The following is an 18,530-nucleotide window of genomic DNA, read 5'->3' on the forward strand; positions in this document are numbered from 1 at the left end:
GCTGTTCCCCATGGGAGCCTTCCTATGAGTCACTGCCGATCACCTCAGGTGCTGGGATAGTCAAAGCCAAACTGTCACAGTTCCAGCTGCGTGTTGGCACCTGCCCGTGGTGGCCAGAGTGTGATTGCCTCCAAACCCCACTGCAGCCAGGTGGAGGATCTGCAGCTGGTGCAGGACTCCTGAATGCAGTTGCAAGTCTGCTATTTGGGCCTCGTGGGAACTCAAAAAACAGAATCAGTCTTACAAACTAACAGTCAGCTTTGTATCTCTGTGAACTGATACATCCTCAATGACAGCAGCTCCCACTGCTGCTTTTGAGGAAATTATCCCATACCTCAGACTAATCACTGTGCTCAGAGTACTCCTTTTTTCTTTCCCCAAAAGCAGCTCATGTGTCATTTCAAACAATCCTTTGGTAGGGCGTTACCATGTGTGAGTCTGTTATCACTGATTCTTGCCACCTCGGGCATCACAGTGATTCCCAGGTTTTCCTAAGCCTGGGGAACAGTCTGAGTCACCCTCACCTGTCTTGAAGTAAAATGCCCCTGACAGATCAGTTTAGCAGCTATAGTAAGCAATTATTTTAAGACCTTTTCCCTTTCTAATGTGTGTTTCTTTTCAAAAACAAGCTCATCAGAAACCCTGAGTTCATGAACCTGTTTAGATCAACTAAGTATTTCTTAATGTTTGCTGTAAGTATCCTCATCGACCTCTTAGTTGATAGAGATTCAGGCAGAATGGGGTTTAAAATAAAAAGCTTTTCTTTTTAAGAAGTTCCTAGTCCTCTGCACTAAAGAAGAGCATTTTCACATTACTGAAGAGAATGCCCAAATGCTTCAGATGACAAGACTTAAATAGGTTTACTTTTAGTCTGGGACATACCATTGAATTTTAGACAATCAGGTATCCCTGTTCAGCTGATTTTCAAGTTGAACAGACCCTTAAGATTGGATCTGTGCTTTTCCATATTAGCTGCAAACATTTTGACTTCAAAGGCACAGAATCACACGTATAAAGCTCCTGAACTAGTACCCTGCAGACAAATCTAAAGGCTATTAGCTCAAGCTAATCTTGTCTAGTTGAGAGCTGAGTCATGCTTGGTTGGCAAAGCATGGGTAGGACAAATTTCAATTCCTTAGATGGACACAAATCCTACAGGTGTGACTCTCTTTAGGCCTACATAGAGGAATTACCAAGGCTGCCCTGGCTAGGGGGGAAATACGGCATATTGTTAAAATAATTGAGATTTTTTTTTCCCCCTAACTTAATCCTGCCATGTTTAGAGTACAGTCCCAAAATCTCTGGGAAACTCACACCAGCTTTGTTTTTAAATGTTCATAATCCAGTTCTTCAGCCTTAAACAGCTTGTATGCCAAAGCAGAAAGAAATAACATATACTGATCATTTGTCCCTCAGTTTGTGGATGGGAAAGAAAAACCTCTGAGTAAAACAAAATCCTGAACAGCTGCAGCTATTTCCTCATTGCTAGATTTCTTCCAGTTAAACAATATGAGACATTTCGAGTGAACTCCAAGTATCTCCCAGCAATATATGAAAGAATAACAAGGGAGGAAAGCTAACGGCCAGTTTCCTGCTAGGCAGAATTTCACAATAATTTCAGCGTTTGGGCAGATGGTAATCTAGCATAGTTTCAGGCTTACTTTTCTTTCTGTGTAACCAAGTGACATTTAACCAATTGGAATGTATTAAAGGGTTAGAAAACCCAAGCTGTATTCTTGCAGCCTAATGGTGAAGATCCTAAACACTGTATTTCGAAAAGTACCATCTAATCTGAGAATCTCAGACTCTGCATTTCCTCTTGCAGTTCTACAGAATGAATTACCATGCTGAGAAGAGTTGGTAACTTTAAACTGCAGTTTTGTTTTGTTACTGATCATTGTTATTATACATGCTGGAAAATGTATTTCCTGAGACAACTGCATATGTAATCTTGCTCAAAATTATTGCAACTAGTTTGCAAGAACTTGTTTTTCACAAAATGTTTATGAAGTGGCTAGGCAGGCCTTTTTGCCCCCATATGTAGATAGAATACTGAGAGGTGGTGACTAACTTATTTGGACAAGACTCATTAAACAGGCAGTACCAGAACAAACCCAAGAAAAAGGAGTTCTGTTATCTAGGTCCATTGTTAGTCAACCTTACTTCTGCCTTTCTAACCAACTTTCAGGAACCCATGCAGATGGCTTTTCCAGTTCAGTTTTCATATTGTTATTCAGTCCTTTAAATATTATCATTTCCACCATAGGAAAAAAGGAAATAAAATGGTCTAGGGAACACAGAGAAAGTGTGTTTGGAGCCTTTCCCTGCATATTAATAAATCTGTATCCTAAGCACCCTTCTGTGTATATCAGCCCTGGAGGCTGGACACTTCCAAATATAAAATAAATGCAGCACAAGTGACCAAATTAAACAAACACTTTCTAAATACAGTAATAAAATAAACACCCTGAGATATTTCACTCGAAAGAGCATGAAAGGCAGTAAGTACAAAACTGCTTGTGATCCTGCTGGAAACATTTTAAAATTTGAAGGGTTCAGTGTTTTATAAGGAGCCAAGCAGAAAGTGACCTCATGGCCACTAGTTCGAATGCAGCCTGAGTCATTATTGTTTTCCATTTTTGATTTGACATCTTTTTGAGAGCCTAAATTAATTTGTCTTGGGATGAGTCTTGCCAGAAGGCTTAGTGAATATATGGACCATAGAATGAAATGCCTTTTTGTTCCTGGAAATTATTACATGACATATATTTGGTGCTTTAAGGCTGTGAGGCACTACCCTTATGATATTTTCTAGGTGCTGAGCAGAAATGTTAATTCTGCCCAACATCACTAAGAACGTCTTTTTTTCTGATTCTTAAAAGACCTTATCACAGGGTGGGCAAACTTTGCTCCTCACTGACAGAAAAAACAGAGCTGACTGGTGTTAGTCCTTTCTTTTATGGGAGCCATTACTGACTCAGAGTTTTTCCCAGACACTCAAGGATCGTTAGTCACCACTAATCTTGCCCTATTTGATAGAATTCTGGGCTCAGAAAGTCCCTGTTTGGAACTCACTCTGTGCTTTCCCAGAAAAGTTTTGGAAATCTCTCAACTTCCTTCTATGAGCAGCCAGCTTCAAAAAATCTTCATTTGAGGGCAGTTAGTGCTGCTTCTGCTCTGATTGTCCCAAGTTCTGTTCTTTTTTCCCAGTTTCTTCAAAATTTCAAAAACCTCAGTAAGAGCTGAGTATGAAAATTCTGTGGAGGAGAAAGCTCTGGGCAGACCCGGTAAACTCTAAAAAGCAACAACTTGTTTTCTAGGCAACAACTTGTGTCCTGTCAGTCACAGAACAGAGCATCCAGATCAGCAGATAACATGGAGCAGAGCAAATTCATGTTCAGACTTGTGCAGATATTTACCTGCCATGGAAGAATAAATCTGAATCATTTTTGAGCATTTGCACTTAGAAAAGAAGAGCTCTGATGGCTGAATGACCATGGGATTTGAGCAGGAGTGGGTGTTCAAACACTGTTTGTCAAAAGCCTTTTGGCTTGGCATAGGAGGTGTTACAGAGTAGTTTTCCATGTGCTTGGCATGGCAGTGGTTGCCTCAGTTCTTGTATCTTCACTCTGCAAGATTTGAGCCTAATTGAGACTTGGGCACCTCTCATAGATTTCTCCCGACTAGAAGTTTGGTCCTGTTTTAAAACTACTTATTTGATTGTCAAGAAACTACCATAATAATAAATAATAGATGTCTGTAGACATGTCCAAAATGCCTGCTCCAGGATTTATGTCAGTGGTTTACCCTATGGCCCAACCTAGCAATTAACCTGTAGACTCCAATTAAGACAAACCCACCTAGGTCTCAGGCAGAGCCTGCTGCTGGGATGTGCAAATGGAGAAATGCTGTGGGAAGATTTTTACTACTGAAGAAGTATGACCTCTCTTCAAGCCACCATACAGACTGTCCCAGAGACAAAACTGAAACCCAGGCTCTGGGATGTCCAAGAGCTCCTCGAGTCTATAGCAGATGTTAGGATCTCTGGTCTACAGCCAGAGAGGTCAAGACTACCTATCTGACTGTCTACCAGCCCCACTGGAGAAGCCAGTGGGCTGGGAAATCTAGAGCTCTGGAAGAGGTATCTCTCTGTGCAGCTCCAGCACAACCACACTTTTGGGTAGGATAAAGGGAAGGGTTTAAGAAGGCAGAAAAACTTGCTGGCAAGAAGTAAGCCGGTCAACATTAATTCTTTGGCACTCTTCTGTGTCCTGTCTGGCCCTCTTGGCTGTGTATTTCTACAATTTTAAAAATTAATAGCAGCACTGCCTTCCTTCCCAAGCCTTTGAGGCTTTTTTTTTTTTTAATGTGCACACAATTCCTTGTGTGTTTAAAAGTGGGAAGGGAGGCATTTGGGGTTTGTAGGAGAAAATCCCACGGTTTCATTTCATCTGTGAGAATCTGCCTCCCATTTCATGAGCTCTCCCTGCTCTCTGCTGTGCAGTGATGCTGCTCCAGCTGGCCATTGTGGCCACTGGAGGCTGCAGGAAGAATGTTAGTGAGGTGGTTCTGTGGGAGGGTTTTGTGTAGCAGGACACAAATTCAAACTGTAGTCTTATCAGTGAAGATGTTATGCAAAGGACAGGTCACTGGGTAAGAGGTTAAGAATAACCTGTGATGCTAAGAAAGCAAATCATTACTTTTTGCAGTAGTTTGTAAAGCATTAAATAAAGGTGTATAATTGCAGCTGAAAGCATCACTTTCTCTTCCCCTTGTTTTTTTTTTCCCTATATGAAAATGTCCATGGCACACTGCTCAGTGACATGTGACATGGTGGCTTTTGTGTCCAGTCACTGGTAGGAAGTGCTTCAACATAACCATCTGGGAGAGTTTCTCTCCAATTTTGATAATAGAAGGAAAAGTTAACTGGGCTGCCATAAAACAAATAAAGAGAGGAGAAAAAGGAAACCCCAGTGCCTTTTGTTAAGAAGGAACAGATGTAGAGCCATAGCAGCCTGCCAGCTAGGTCAAGTAATATCAAATATTGTGGTTGTTTTCTTGTAGCCTGATCCTCCTTTTGAACTCTCTTTCAGCAATGAAGTTGTAAGGAATGAATTAAAGAAGCTGCCAGCCCTTCCAACACCAGCGCTGAAGGAGCATCCTTCCCTCGCTTACTGGTAATGTATCACCCTCTGCAGTGTCTTGTGCAGGACCTGGCTCTGGCAATGTGGTCTGAGAGTGAAAATGGGATGCAGAGATCCCTGTCTTCTGGCTCTAGGTGCCACTGACTCATTGCATGAGTTAACACAAGTAGAGCTACCACCCTGGGCCTCAGTTTCCCCATCTGCCAAATGCCTGGCCAAAAATCCACTGTAAGTGTGCAAATGTCCTGATGAAATCAAAACACCTAATGTGCCATTTACTTACCAGCATTTTCCATCTGTGAAAGAGTTTTCCCAGTTGGAAATGTCAATCTTTTTGACTCTGTGTTGAGTCATTCAGTTCAATCTTGCAAGTCCTCTCTGTATGGCACAGCTGAACTCATCTCCTTTTGTATGAACTCAGTGATGTTTGGAGGTGGGTGCTTGTTTGCTGTCTTTATTGCACAGAAAAGTAAACTCAGGGTAGGAGCAGGGTCACACTTAGATTTTATATGCCACACACATAGATTCTTTTTGCCACCCTGCATATCCCTTTTATCTGTGCACATAGAAAAGAATTTGGGGAAAGACTATTCATTAAAGGTGAGACACCTTCACTTCATTTTCTTCTTGTTGCTCTTTCATGTTTGCCTTTAAAGCTTTAGGCTGTAAGCCTGGGGGTTGGATTGAACTTCTTTATCTGCTACTCTTTTAATTTCTGCATTTTGGCAATCTGAGGATGGCAGGGGGAAACAAATCAGCTTGTAGGTTATGATCTCAGTTCTCTTTGCCAAAAAGGTCAGCCACTTCTTGTAGCATGGCTACAACAGTGACATTAACTCTACCTAATGTCAAGTCATAGGCAAGCTCATCATGAGGTCTCCTAATCACTTTCTGATAATACAAGAAGAGATTCGGAGTCCTCAGCAGAAATTAGGATCACTGACACAAAAACTGTGGATCATCACAATCTCCTGGTATTTCTCTCTAAGAACCAAATCAAATCTTCATGAAATGTGATAAATATAGGGTGCCATTTCATTGAAGAAGAATGCTCTTCGTCTTAGGAGCATCTCTTTTCCCAAGAACTACTCCACACCCTCAAAAGCAGTACATTTCCAGGTGGTCTGGCTGATTGACAGACTGGGAGCTCAAGCTGAAAGCCTCACAAGAGGAGAGGTGGGAACAAGTAGGCATTGACAGGGAAGGCAAATCTGACCTTTTCAGCAACAACATGGCCTAAGGTCTTAATAAAGTGCCCCATAGCAAGAAGAGCCATGTAAAATCCTCATGCTCAGAATATGAGTATTTGCATTTATACACAAGGTACAGCACTTGCAGCTGTACTTAATTTTGTGGGGGTTCTCTTGTGACTGAGAACAGGTTACAGGTTGGGAAGATGGTGTTGCCAATGGGGTAATAAAATCAGAGGCTACAGTCCTGTGACTCCCTTGTGATTTCATGTCAGTAACCAAGTCTCAGAGACCTCTTTAACATTAATAGTTCATTATTTTTTAATGATGGCTTTTTTCTAAAAACCCTCTAAAACACTTAATGCTCTCAGGAAGCAGCTGTTGCTGAATCAGACAAAAAGCCTCAAAAGTATAGATCAAACTTCAGTGATCTAATGGAGCAGATTTTTAAAATGGTGTTCACTTTGCATATCATATAGATTGTGTACTGAATGCAGATTTCATCCAGTCCTTTTCTGTGAGCAATCAGTTTTATTCTGCAGTTCTTCAGCATTAGCGCAAACAGTCACAAGTGAATCTCCAACCCTGGAAAGAAACTTTGAAAACATTAAAGGTGGGATGGGTAATGGCTCTAGTTAGTTTAAAACAGACAAACCAAAGAACTTTGTACTACATTTTTATCAGATGATATGGATTAAGAGATAATAAAATGAATAATCAAGTAAATATGGTGATACCTTCAGCAAGATGCTGTAATAGATCTGCATGAAATAATACAACATCTCCATCACACACCATGAAAAAGCATCAGCTGTTGCACCTACCAAAGAGACTTGTGGAATGACTGCTGGATTCTTAGATCAGTACAGTTTGTGTCTCTGATTCCACCTTCATGGAGTCTCCTGGTTCCATACCCATGGTGTAGGCCTTTCTCTTCCCTGTATTCTCTTGCAGCTTTCTCCAGGTTCAGAATAATCAGTTGCACATCTTGTTCTCAAGCATCTTTTGGCATCTCTGATTACTGGTGAAGAAAGAAGGGGCTTTTTGTTGCGTTTGTTTGCGTTTCTTTTCCTTTTAATGAAAGCTGAGCTTCTGGTCCTCCCACACAGTCCAGGAGTTGGGGCCCTGAGTTTTGATTTCTCTTGGCCATGCATGGAAACAGACATGAAACTAATCACAGAGACTGGAGAGAACCTTTAGAAATGTGTTAACTCACAGTGCTCCTTTCCAGACACTTGCCATTGCATTTTATCTCGTTTCAGATCCTCCCCAACAAGCCAGCCCAGTAGTGGGTTGTCAATAATAAGGCCAGGAGGAGATGCAACAACACAAAAGTAGATGCTAGAATGGAATTTTCAACAGACCGGGGGAAGAGAGACTTCTCCCAGGTTCCCACAGACTTTGAACGCCAGCTTGTTTGTAGCAACCCAAAGCATTAGTGTTGCCAGAAAACCCACCTCTGAAAATATCATCTGAAAATTGCTATTTAGTGATTTTCTCTAGTTCAACACAGTCCTGAGGCCCTGGTCCAGCTCTTGGTCCCTTGGCCTAAGAGGTGCTGGTGGCTTCAGAGGGACAGCATATGACTGTATGACAGTGTATGCAAATAAAGACATTATTCATTCAAGAATATAATCAAAATGGTCAAATCAGGTTAGAAGCAGAACAACACTAAAGAACAGCAATTTATTAAAACAGCTTGGTGTGCTGAGAAGAGAGGGAGGGAGCAACTAACTTCGAAAATCTGGATCTGATGATGAGAAACTCAAGGCCTGCATTTGCTTGCAAGTTGTCTGCTGTCCAGTTCTATAAGCTGCTGGGACAGGAGGGATTTCTTGTTGGTTCTAAAGATCTTTATCAGAGTTGTCTGCCTCAGGATATCATCCATGTATTAACTTCTGCATCTTTGGGGAGAATGTTTTATGAGCTGGCAAGCAGACAGCAGTGCTTCAGCAGCCTCCGTGTCTCTGTCTCCACATTAGTCAAGCATCCTCTGCCAGCCCTGCACTGTGAATGAGTTTCTGTGTCACCAACACAGCAACAAAGCAAAGCAGGGAGAGAGGAGATGTCAGCTGGTGGTCCCAGCAGTGTCCTAGCACTCTCCCAGCTGTCAATAGCAGCATGGCAGCTGCCTTGAGATGAACAGCTGAAATTATAGGGGAGCATGTTTATAGACTCTGCTAATGCTCCTTCTGACCCGTGATTGATTTTGCTTGTTTTCCCTGGCACGTGCTGGGCTTAACCCTCCAACCCAGAGCTGAAGGCAGAGAGCAACCTCTGTGCTGGATGGTCCTTCTTGCACAGGGCAGTGGGAAGGAAAAGGAAGTTCAAAGAATTGTTAGAGGAGGGACTGTCACACAGATTGTTCTGACTGTGAACATTTTTCCAGTGTGGATGTCGCTATCTGGGCTAGGTGCCCTCAGCTCCCTTTGCTGTCAGTGGAAAGAAGCAGCAGTAACCTCTTCCCAAGGAATCCATCCAAAATAGATTGAAAGAGTCATGCTCTGGAGTACATGTTTCTTTCCCCAATGATAAGCCCAGTGCTGCAGAAAGGTGAAAGGCCGCAGATCCCCGTCTTAAATATGCCTTGATTGATAATTCAGGCTTTGTAATTTTTGTCCAAAGGAAAGAAGAAACAAAGATGATACTTACCTGGCACTTAACATCTGTATACCACAAAATATTTTACAAAGGAAGATTATCAGTATCCTAACAGAGCAATGGAGATATAGCATTGCCTGCATTTGTTTAGAAGAACTGGGTAAAGCCTGGACTATCCCACATTTCTAACATGGGTTAAAAACATAACTATTTGTCCTGATGTTCAGGAAGGCTTGCTGACATCCGATCTGTCCTTTTGAAGGAAATGGGCCATCAATTGGCTTCCTGCCCAAGGAGTATGGTCTAGGAACATATCAATAATTTTATAATAATCATTTATAAGAAAGCAGAGCACATCCAGAATCACATTAAATAATCAGCTTGTCCAGGTGCATCTATCCTTTCCTTGAATGGCAGCAATATGAGAGCTTGATCTGTGCAATAAACTGCATAGAGTGGAAAATAAAGCTAGCAATGTTTTCAACTGGAGAAACTCCATTATGTTCTGAGAAGTCACTCCTGGTTTGTTCCTGTCTGAGACAGTGGAATTGCATCCACATGTAATCATGGTTTTAAGAGGTAATTTCAAAGGGCTGTAAGCCCTCTCTGTCTATCTTTTTTATTAAGAATGATGCTTTTTGGAGTTCTTCCAATACTGAACACTCATGTAATTCAGTTATTGCTCCAAAAGTAATCCTGTTTATGACAATCATGGCAGGGGACCCAGGCTCTGCCTTCATGTGCACACCCTTAACATCTGTGGTACTTGCTTGGATCAGTGTGCTGAATATGGTTTCATAGCTGTAGAATTTAGAGCTTACAGATCATTTTCTAAGCATTAAAATGATTCTGAGGGATTTGAAGGGAGAGCTGGACCATTCCTTTACCCATGTAATGTGTCACTGGCTCAGTCAGCATCCTGTTCCTGCTGTGGCCTGCTAGTGGGACATCACTTCACCTTGCCCCAAAAAGGACTCTTTTATTTTTGTAGGATGAATGGGAGAAGCCACCTGATGAGTGAGTAAGGAAAGCAGTTACTCTCAGATAAACAACAGGCTTGTGAGGGAAGAGCTGGCCCTGTTGACAATCTGACAGACTGTCTCTGAATTGCTCTGTGCTGCCTACACTGGTGTTTCTGATTCTCCTCCTTTCTCTCTTCATTATTAGGGCTGCACAATCCTCAGCTTCCCTGTGCCTCTTCTTTTTAAAAGATGTTTTGGCTCCAGAGATTCTGCCTCTCTTTCTAAAAAGAGGTTCTGTCCTCTCTGGCACAGGGGTGCAAATGGGGAAGGCAGCAATGAGAAGGTGCAGTCATGTTAAGCCAGGCTAGTGAAAGGCTTTGCAGTCCTCCACAAAAGCTCCTGTGGGCATCTCTGAGCAGTCGTGGTGAGGTCATCTATCACATCATCCCACACTGCTGTGCTCCTTCACACTGCCTAGCAATACAAATGGCTTCAGTTCTGCCTGAGGAAGGATTACCACATGGGGGACAACTGAAAGGCCCCCTTAGGGGGTCATGCTGGATCCAGGAAATGAAGGGAGGGAGGAATGCCAGTTCACATTGCCCTAAACCACATGCAGTGTGATGGCATGGGATGGACACACGGCACTGCTGGAAGCTTATGCAGGGCCAGGTGGGGAGGTCACTAAGGTGGCATAAAGGTAGTTTAGGTTTCCTTCCTCTTGTCTGGCAAGTTCTGTACAGTATCTCCAGGGGACTCATCAGATTCCCTGTCCTTAGTATTACAAAATAAAGGGCAAGAAATTGGTTTTAAACCTGAGGACCTAAGTGTTCTGTCATGCCAGTGTAACAGAGCAGGTCTTGTGTGCACTACACTGGATCCTTTGCCATGCTGCGAACTTGCTAGCACAGCTGATTGTATGCATCAGGTACTTCTGCTGCCCACTCACTGGAGAATAATGAATGAAATGCTTTAAAAATGAACTTACGGGTGTCTCTCAATCTGTCATTTGGGTCGTGCTGATTTCTCTTGGATGCTCCATCTCTACTGCTTGTTGGCACACACTCAGAATTGTTCTCTGACACAGAGGCCCACTGGTGTAGAATAGCCTCCATTTCACCTTGGAAAACATGATGACATGGTTCATGTCTTTCTAAGACATGAAATGATCTTAGTCTCCAAAGAGCTGTTGGGAATGGGCCCCAGCTCATGCCAACTCCCAGTGTATAGCCAGGAGTTGCCTGGGGAATGCACATTAGTATAACCCAAAAGCAAGCAAAAGCACATGAGTACTTTAAGAGTAAAGAAACTCAAGTTTGAGTGCCTGGAAATATCCCCTGTTGCTGTTTAACCTGCTGTTATTACTCCTCTGTGTACACTAGGAATTCAGCTTCCTGCTGAGAGAGGTTGCTCCAGAGTAGTTCCACCAGTGCACCTGCAGTTATCCAGTTGCAGTGAGAAGGAATCTGTCAGTCTTAGGGCTATGACTGGCCACCAATTTCTGACAGTTTTGACCATCTTTCAGAGGATGTGACGGGCTTGAAAAGAAGTTACTTCAGTTAGGGCAGAGCAGATCTTCATCAGCTCCAAGGTGAATCTGTTTCCCCACAGTGTAATATTGTGGGCATCATTTGTAGATAAGGAAAGGAATGCAGAGAGGGAAAAGTCTGTACAAGTAGGTACCATGCTTGTGAGGAAAAAGGGTTCTACTAGAAACCCAACTCTTAGAAAACCATTTTTATTCTCAGTCGGTGACTCCCCCTTTGTTTACCCTGGTCTGCACCAAATCCCCTCATCTAATGGTTTTGCTTGACACCTTTTGATTCTGTCAGGCAGTAGCTGTGTAACAGAAAGATCTCTTCAGCTTTTGACAAGATTCTTAGTCATAATAATGCCATTATATAAAACATCCAATTTTTTTCCTTTCCAGTGAGGATCGAGTCATTGAACATTACAAGAAACTAAATGGTCAGACAAGAGGTCAAGCAATTGTAAAGTAAGTGAAATAAGAGTGATTTCTTTGTGACCCTTGTATTAATAGGAAATATTTATACAGGACTGTAAATACAATATGTTACTATGCTTCCCATCTCATGCAATGCTTCATTTTTAAGTATTTCTTGGCATAATTATTTATTTATCAAAGGGTTTTTTTTCAGATCATCCTCTCAGCTTCTCAGACATGTTATTCTCTTCTGTGTTGTTTTGCAGTTACATGAGCATTGTAGAATCCCTCCCAACATATGGAGTGCATTATTACGCAGTAAAGGTACGTGCTACAAGAAGGGTCCTTCACTGAATTAAACTCCTGTTGGAGAGGGAGGGAGAGAGGTACAAACAGCCATCCTGCTCTCAGAATACAATACACTGCTACTAAAGTCTCATTTCACTTCCTGAGGTAGGGTAAACTTATTTCAACTGTGTGTGCATGTTTAGTAAATACAGTTCCAAAGAGGAAAATCCTGTTCTTGGAGATAAAACTCTTGCAGTCCTATTGTGCTGGAGCATTCAGCTCACAGTCAGCAGCATGGCAATGCCAGTGAACCACCACCAAAGGCACAAGCCAGACACATCTCTGGCAGGCACTCTTTTTTGTAGCTCCAGGAGGTCAGACCTTTCCCAGATGGCAGATCCATGAAAACTTATCTAGGGCCAGCCGTGACCTACATACTGCAGCTCCCCTCACATGAGATATGTAGATGGATAGAGAGATTGTACATCTTTTTAATGCCAGAACATTGTCCTGTACTCTAGAGATAGATAATTCATTCTCATCCCCAAACAGCTCTCCACTTCTATGTGGACTTCATGCAGGTATTCATGAAATCCCTCATTTCTTTTGTCTAATGATTTATCACCAAAATTTCCAACCTCATATTATCATTATTACTTCCCTGCCTGACCAGCTGTGTAGGTTTGTTATTTTTTTTTAAGTAGAGAAATCAATAAACATATAAAGAAAGCTAGATCCACATTCCCCAGAGCATATTCCCTCATTTATCACCCCTGAAGTTTTGATGTGTTTCATCATTATCTCTGTGCACAGATCATACGGTTTTTCACACATCTGTAATATCTTGCACACATGGGGTACCATAAAAACACAAATATCTGACTGTACCTGTCTCAGGGGATGTGGTTCTAGTCTATTCCTGCTAATAGGATGTAATAATAAGGCTATTATTATTTTGCAAAAAGCATTAGCCTCATCTTTTCTTAGAGGACAGGATCTCTCCAGCACCTTTTGCATCCAGATCTCTTGGACTATTCTAGATCAAGAAAAATCTAGTGGATTGGGCTGGATGTTCAATCCTACAAACACTTGAGAGCTATTCCAGTGAGCTCCCCATGGTCAATAAGCAGCAGTGAGCAGCAATGAGGCAGCAAATGTTGCACATAATAGGGTTTTCTTCTTCCTGATGTGAGGGTTTTGGTTTTGCTGTGCTTTACCCTGCCATTCTCTATCATATAAACAGAACAGATGTAATTTCATTGAGGACTTTAGCTCAGTAAATTGTAGAGACTGGGATCAGATATCAGCCATTACTCCATAAGGCCATTTTATTGCACACTCAGACACAAAGCAGTTGGGTCTCAGCCTGTCAGACCTTATCACTTGGTAGCTCTCAGATCCCATTACTGCTGCATTTTCAAGACTAATGCTAAAATCCCTCCACATAATTCAAGTCAGCTGGGTGATTTGCTTTCCTTCCTCCAATCTTCAGTGTTCAGACAATAATTTACAGGGGAGAGAAAGAGGATGCACCACTGCACAAGGGACCCATGTCAAACCTCCTCACCTCCCCTGACAGCATTTTGAGTAACTTGATCACATGTGCCATATTTTAAATTGTTTTATATGTCATGGCAAAAAGTGAAACAGATCTCTTTAAAACACTGTGGAGCTTTGTGACTTGTAGGAACTTGCAGGGGGATATTTAACAACACCCATTCAAAGATGCTACTTAGGAACAAATCTTCACCTTGAATGACAACACAGGAAATCTCCAGCATTTCCCCATCTTATTCAATATGAGTCCCTCTGTTTTCTCTTTCAGGACAAACAGGGAATTCCGTGGTGGTTAGGACTTAGCTACAAGGGGATTTTTCAATATGACTACCATGACAAAGTGAAACCAAGAAAGGTAAGTGTTCACTTTTCTACCAAGGTCTCAGCTTGCCACACATGTCATAGCTGGAGTCAAGGGTGTGATGTACACCAAATGCTGGCATTGATTCATGTGGTTTTTGAAGGATGTTCGTTTTCTCCCAAAATCGTCTGAATGTCTGCAAAGAATTAATGGGAAAAAGTAGCTCATAATTCATTAAAAGTTGTCGGGTTTGGAGGAAATAAGTGTCACTTAATCTTGCAATTGAAGTTTCTTTTTGTGTGGTTCATAAGACATCGATGGGAACTCAAGGACTGATCCTCTCAGGTGCTGGAGGCCTTCCATCCACTGGCTGTGGTGCATTGGGGGTGCTCAGCCAACCCTTGATACTGTTTTGTCAAGCCATAAATGATCCGAGAGAGAAAGAGATGAAGAGACAGGAAATCTGCTTCCATTTATTACAAAAAGAAAATTGCATGATTTTCTCAGGACCAGCATTACATTCGATAAGCAATTTTATTAACTGAAGAGTTAATGTCAAGGTAGCAGGTAAAGATGGCTTTCAACATATGCCTAAAAATAAGGCATGGGAAGTTTTGATTCTTGAGCTCAGCCTATGAGAGGGACCCATGTGTTCTGATCTTCCCACCTAGGATGCCATGTAATACAAAACCCTCATCCCTGAGCACATGCCCTGCAGGTGGGAATGTACAGCCTGTTAGCAACAGTGCTTGTTGCACTGCAAACCTGTGGAGACAATGGGAGGCAAGGATTCAGGCTTGCTTGCAGGCTGCAAAACTGGATGATTTGGAGCAACTGGACAGCTCTTCTGTGAATGGAAAAGCTTCCACAGTGAATTAATGCACTGTATTTCTCTTTGTGTTGTCTCTGTGCCAATTCTTCTTCCACCTTTTCTGGTCACATTCAAGTTGGACACTGCCTAAAGCTCACTGAGAGCATCTTCTATTAAAATAAACTAGAATCAAGGTTTTGGTAGAAAACTGAACTGCTAAGGAGGCAGCAAAAGACAATTAGGCATCAATTAGGCTTTTATTCACTGAAGGCTATTAATAGGGCTTTTATTCATTGAAGGAAAGGACAAGGAGAGTAAGGAGGTCTTCACAAAGACTAAAAGACACATCTATTCGGGATCAATCATTACCTGCAGGGCAAGCCATCCTCACACATGATAGTTTAAAACATGCCTAGGCTAGGTGTTTGCACCCACATATTTCCAGTAGTGCCAACCCCCCAGGGAAGACATGTCCTTAAAAGATACCTTCAGAAGTCAGGAATACAAACATTTCTTTGGAAGAAATTATTGCCCTGCCATGACAGGACTCAGCCTTTCACAAGCTATAACAATTATTGTCAGCCCTCTATGGATGAGAGGGTTGGTGGAAAGCATCAGAAGGAAGGAGAAGAGAGATCAGGTGCTCTGACTGCATGAGAGGAGACACACTTCCACCAGAAGAGTCAAGCCTTCTCTTCTCAGCTGTTGAGAGTAATCTAGTCTGTAGCATTGGCTTTGGAACTTAATAAAATCTGGGGCTTTAGGCACCTCTGATCCTTTTTCTGCAAGTGTAACCCTAAAAAAATAGGGGACTGGTTTTCTCTTTATTGGGAATTAGGGGCTTTTTGGTCTCAGCAAATCATGTATGAAATCCAGCAGACCCAAAACAATGGTGCTGCCTTATGTATAAACCACTGAGAACTGTGGCAGAAGTGGTCGCATATCTGTGAGGGAAGGTTGGATACAAAGGGAGAGCAGGAATTTCCGGGCTAGAAGCTGTTCATTGCCACAACCCAGAGACCACAGCAGTGAAAAGACAGCCTAGATGAGCATTTCTCTGCTACACGATGCTTGAAAACCCCATCTGTTGGCAGAGCCATTCCAAAATGAACAGCCTAAATCAGGGATGGGACTCGGACAAAGTGGCTGAGGCTTTGTTATTTCTCCATGGAGTGATTTTACCTTCTGTGGAGCAAGTAAAAAGACTTCTTACCCTACACAGGTGGTAAAACCCCTCTGGTGAGAGCAGATCAACTGCCTCAGTGAGGCGCAGTGTTTAATCCTCTGCTAATTAGATTGCAAAATTGCACTCGATAACCCTGGTGTCTAGGAGCAGCCTGCCACAGTATCTGATTCATTTCGCTGCACCAGCATGGGCTGGTTCAAGTCTTTGCTGTGCAAATGGGAGGGGTAAACTTACTGAACTTTCTGCAAGGTGAAATTGGCAGGGGAGGGGGAAGGAGATTATGGCTTTTCTGATCTTTAATATTTTGTTCCTGCACACTGCTGATGCCAGAAACAAATTGAAAACTTACAATGGAAAAATAAGTCTCCCTGGAAAAAACACAAGCAGAAAATTGTAGCAAGAAACCAGCTGAAATCAAGACATTTATATTAAGTGCATATAAAAGCCTTGCTTGTTTTATGAGGGAGATTGTAATGTTTTCCTATATGTCATCCTAGATAGATTTCCATCTTTCTTGTGTTTGCGAGTAAAACTGTAGCCCACACTAAGCAGCTGTACCTATCTAATGGTGATCCCATTAGCAGTCACTCAAAACCATGGTTTTATTAAATTGCTGGAGTAAATCAGGCATGTGTCTCTGGAAAACCAACTAGGTTTGTCAGCAAGTTAGATGAGACTGGAGAGGGGAATTGAGGCTGATGCAGGGCCAGAACCTCATCCTGCTTGCACTATTCTCACTCAGGCATCAAGTCCTCCAGCATTACTGGGGATACAGCTGTGTAGGATTTTGCGTGAAGCATTCTGGAAGTTGGGCTTGCAGAACCGGTGTCATTTGTGTAGAAGCAGCTCACAGCTTCCAGGGTGGACAGAATCCATTTCCCTCTACGTTAAACTTGACTTCTACAAATGCTTTCTTGTGAAGAGAAAAGACTAAACCATCGTTTTCAGAAAAGGGTCATTAGAGGGTTTTTTGCTTGAGTTGCAGGGCAACTGGAAAGAGAACCAAGGCACTGCAGCCGCCCTATGTGAGCATTTGTCTGTGAGTGGTGTGTGTCCATTTTAACCAGCACACAGGGATGTGACTCCACTCCATCCCCAGAGATCAGTGCATGAAGACCCGCAGCGTAGCCTGGAGCTGTGAGATCTGCACACCCAAGTAGTAGCACTAGGCATATCTCTGTTGTTCTAGTGAGATAGTCTCACTGATTTAAGAGCCCAAAGGCATTTTCCTAGTGCACACAGCTTAACAGTTAGTAAACAATTAACTCCAAGCTGAAGAGTGAATGATTAACAAAGTCAGCCAAAGAACTTCCATATGGCAGATAAAAAGACAGACAAAATGTTTAACTTCTCACAAAAAATAAAATTACCTTAAAGGAGAGTCTGGTAATGTTTAGTTTCTTTGTAAGAAGTATGTCTGTATAGTGTTATCTCATTTTCTTCTATAGAAAGCTAGTGGCAATGAAATCTAAAGTTAGCCTTTTTTCTCAGACTCATAAACATTACCGCTGCTCACATTATCTGGTCAATGAAGAGAACCCAAAGGGAATAAAGGCTTTTAGAAATAAGATAAAATGTGAGACATCACAAAATTCAGCCATGAACATAACTTGACAAAAAATTTCCTTGTGACAGAAGTTTCTGCCATTCTTCTCAGCGTTACCCTTTCTCTGGGATTAAATGAAGCATGCTGTGAAAATGCTCTGTCCCTTGCCATAAAGTGTCCTCAACAGTCTGTGATTCTCATGCCAAATTTAATTTGTAGTTTATAGTGTCATTGTGAATCCAGAGCAAAGATAACAGGTTGACCTCCCATTTAAACATGCAAAAACAAGAAGCGAGTTGGACCCATCTTAACAAGCAATGCAGAACACAAGTAAAGTCAGTAGTTTTAAGTGCCTGATCAGAGAAAAATCACCTGCTTGTCAAAAGCATGAGCAAAGTAAGCAGCACATTAATTGTGTCCAGAAAGTGAAAGATTGCTGTCTGGTGCCACTTGGCCTTTTCCAAACAACAAGAGATAGAGTGAACTTTCCCAGTTCCAGAGGCAAAATGAGATATTTACACAGGAGGAGCAATAGCCTAATTAAGAGCTGCTTTATTGCAGAACAAGTAGATCCTCTCTGCTTTAGGGCATAATGAAGCATTGTCAAGTCAGTAATTGCATTGATGGAGTGGTTAAACTTGTGCTTCCTGTGGTGAAGGAATGACAGACCAGTAACTTAAAAAAATATAAGGTAAGGATTGATGTGAAATGTACAGAAACTAGTGAATAATGGGAAGGAGAAAGCTGACAAATTGTCAGCTGTCCTAACTGATCATAGAACACTGGGACCATAAAAAAGGCAAAAGAAACATGAAATTCAGTTTAGTTACAGGGTGCCCAATTCACTTGCACAGCTTCTTGCCACATGATACAATAGAGGGCAAGAGTTCAGAAGGATTGAAGATAGCACTAAAAGTGTGACCCTCCATCCAGGGTTTTAACATTGAGTTGGTTATTTTCAAAGAGGATTTTGGGAGGGGTTATAAAACCTCATGTTCA

At 42.0% G+C, this 18,530-nt stretch overlaps 1 protein-coding gene across 3 annotated transcripts in view; it reads left to right on the top strand.

Annotated features, from left to right (window-relative positions):
* The window catches only part of FRMD4A (FERM domain containing 4A), a gene marked incomplete at both ends in the record, with an annotated part of 358,630 nt that overhangs the window by 290,701 nt on the left and 49,399 nt on the right, over window positions 1-18,530 (top strand). For all 3 annotated transcript variants that reach the window (XM_082280836.1, XM_082280835.1, XM_082280834.1), the window contains 4 exons: window positions 5,094-5,177; window positions 11,828-11,893; window positions 12,109-12,166; window positions 13,956-14,042. In XM_082280836.1, coding sequence (XP_082136962.1) covers window positions 5,094-5,177; window positions 11,828-11,893; window positions 12,109-12,166; window positions 13,956-14,042 — 295 coding nt within the window. The remainder of the gene's footprint in view (window positions 1-5,093; window positions 5,178-11,827; window positions 11,894-12,108; window positions 12,167-13,955; window positions 14,043-18,530) is intronic.

This window comes from Coloeus monedula (assembly GCF_965178545.1).
Source record: "Coloeus monedula genome assembly, chromosome: 4".
In the NCBI taxonomy this organism is placed as follows: Eukaryota; Metazoa; Chordata; class Aves; order Passeriformes; family Corvidae; genus Coloeus; species Coloeus monedula.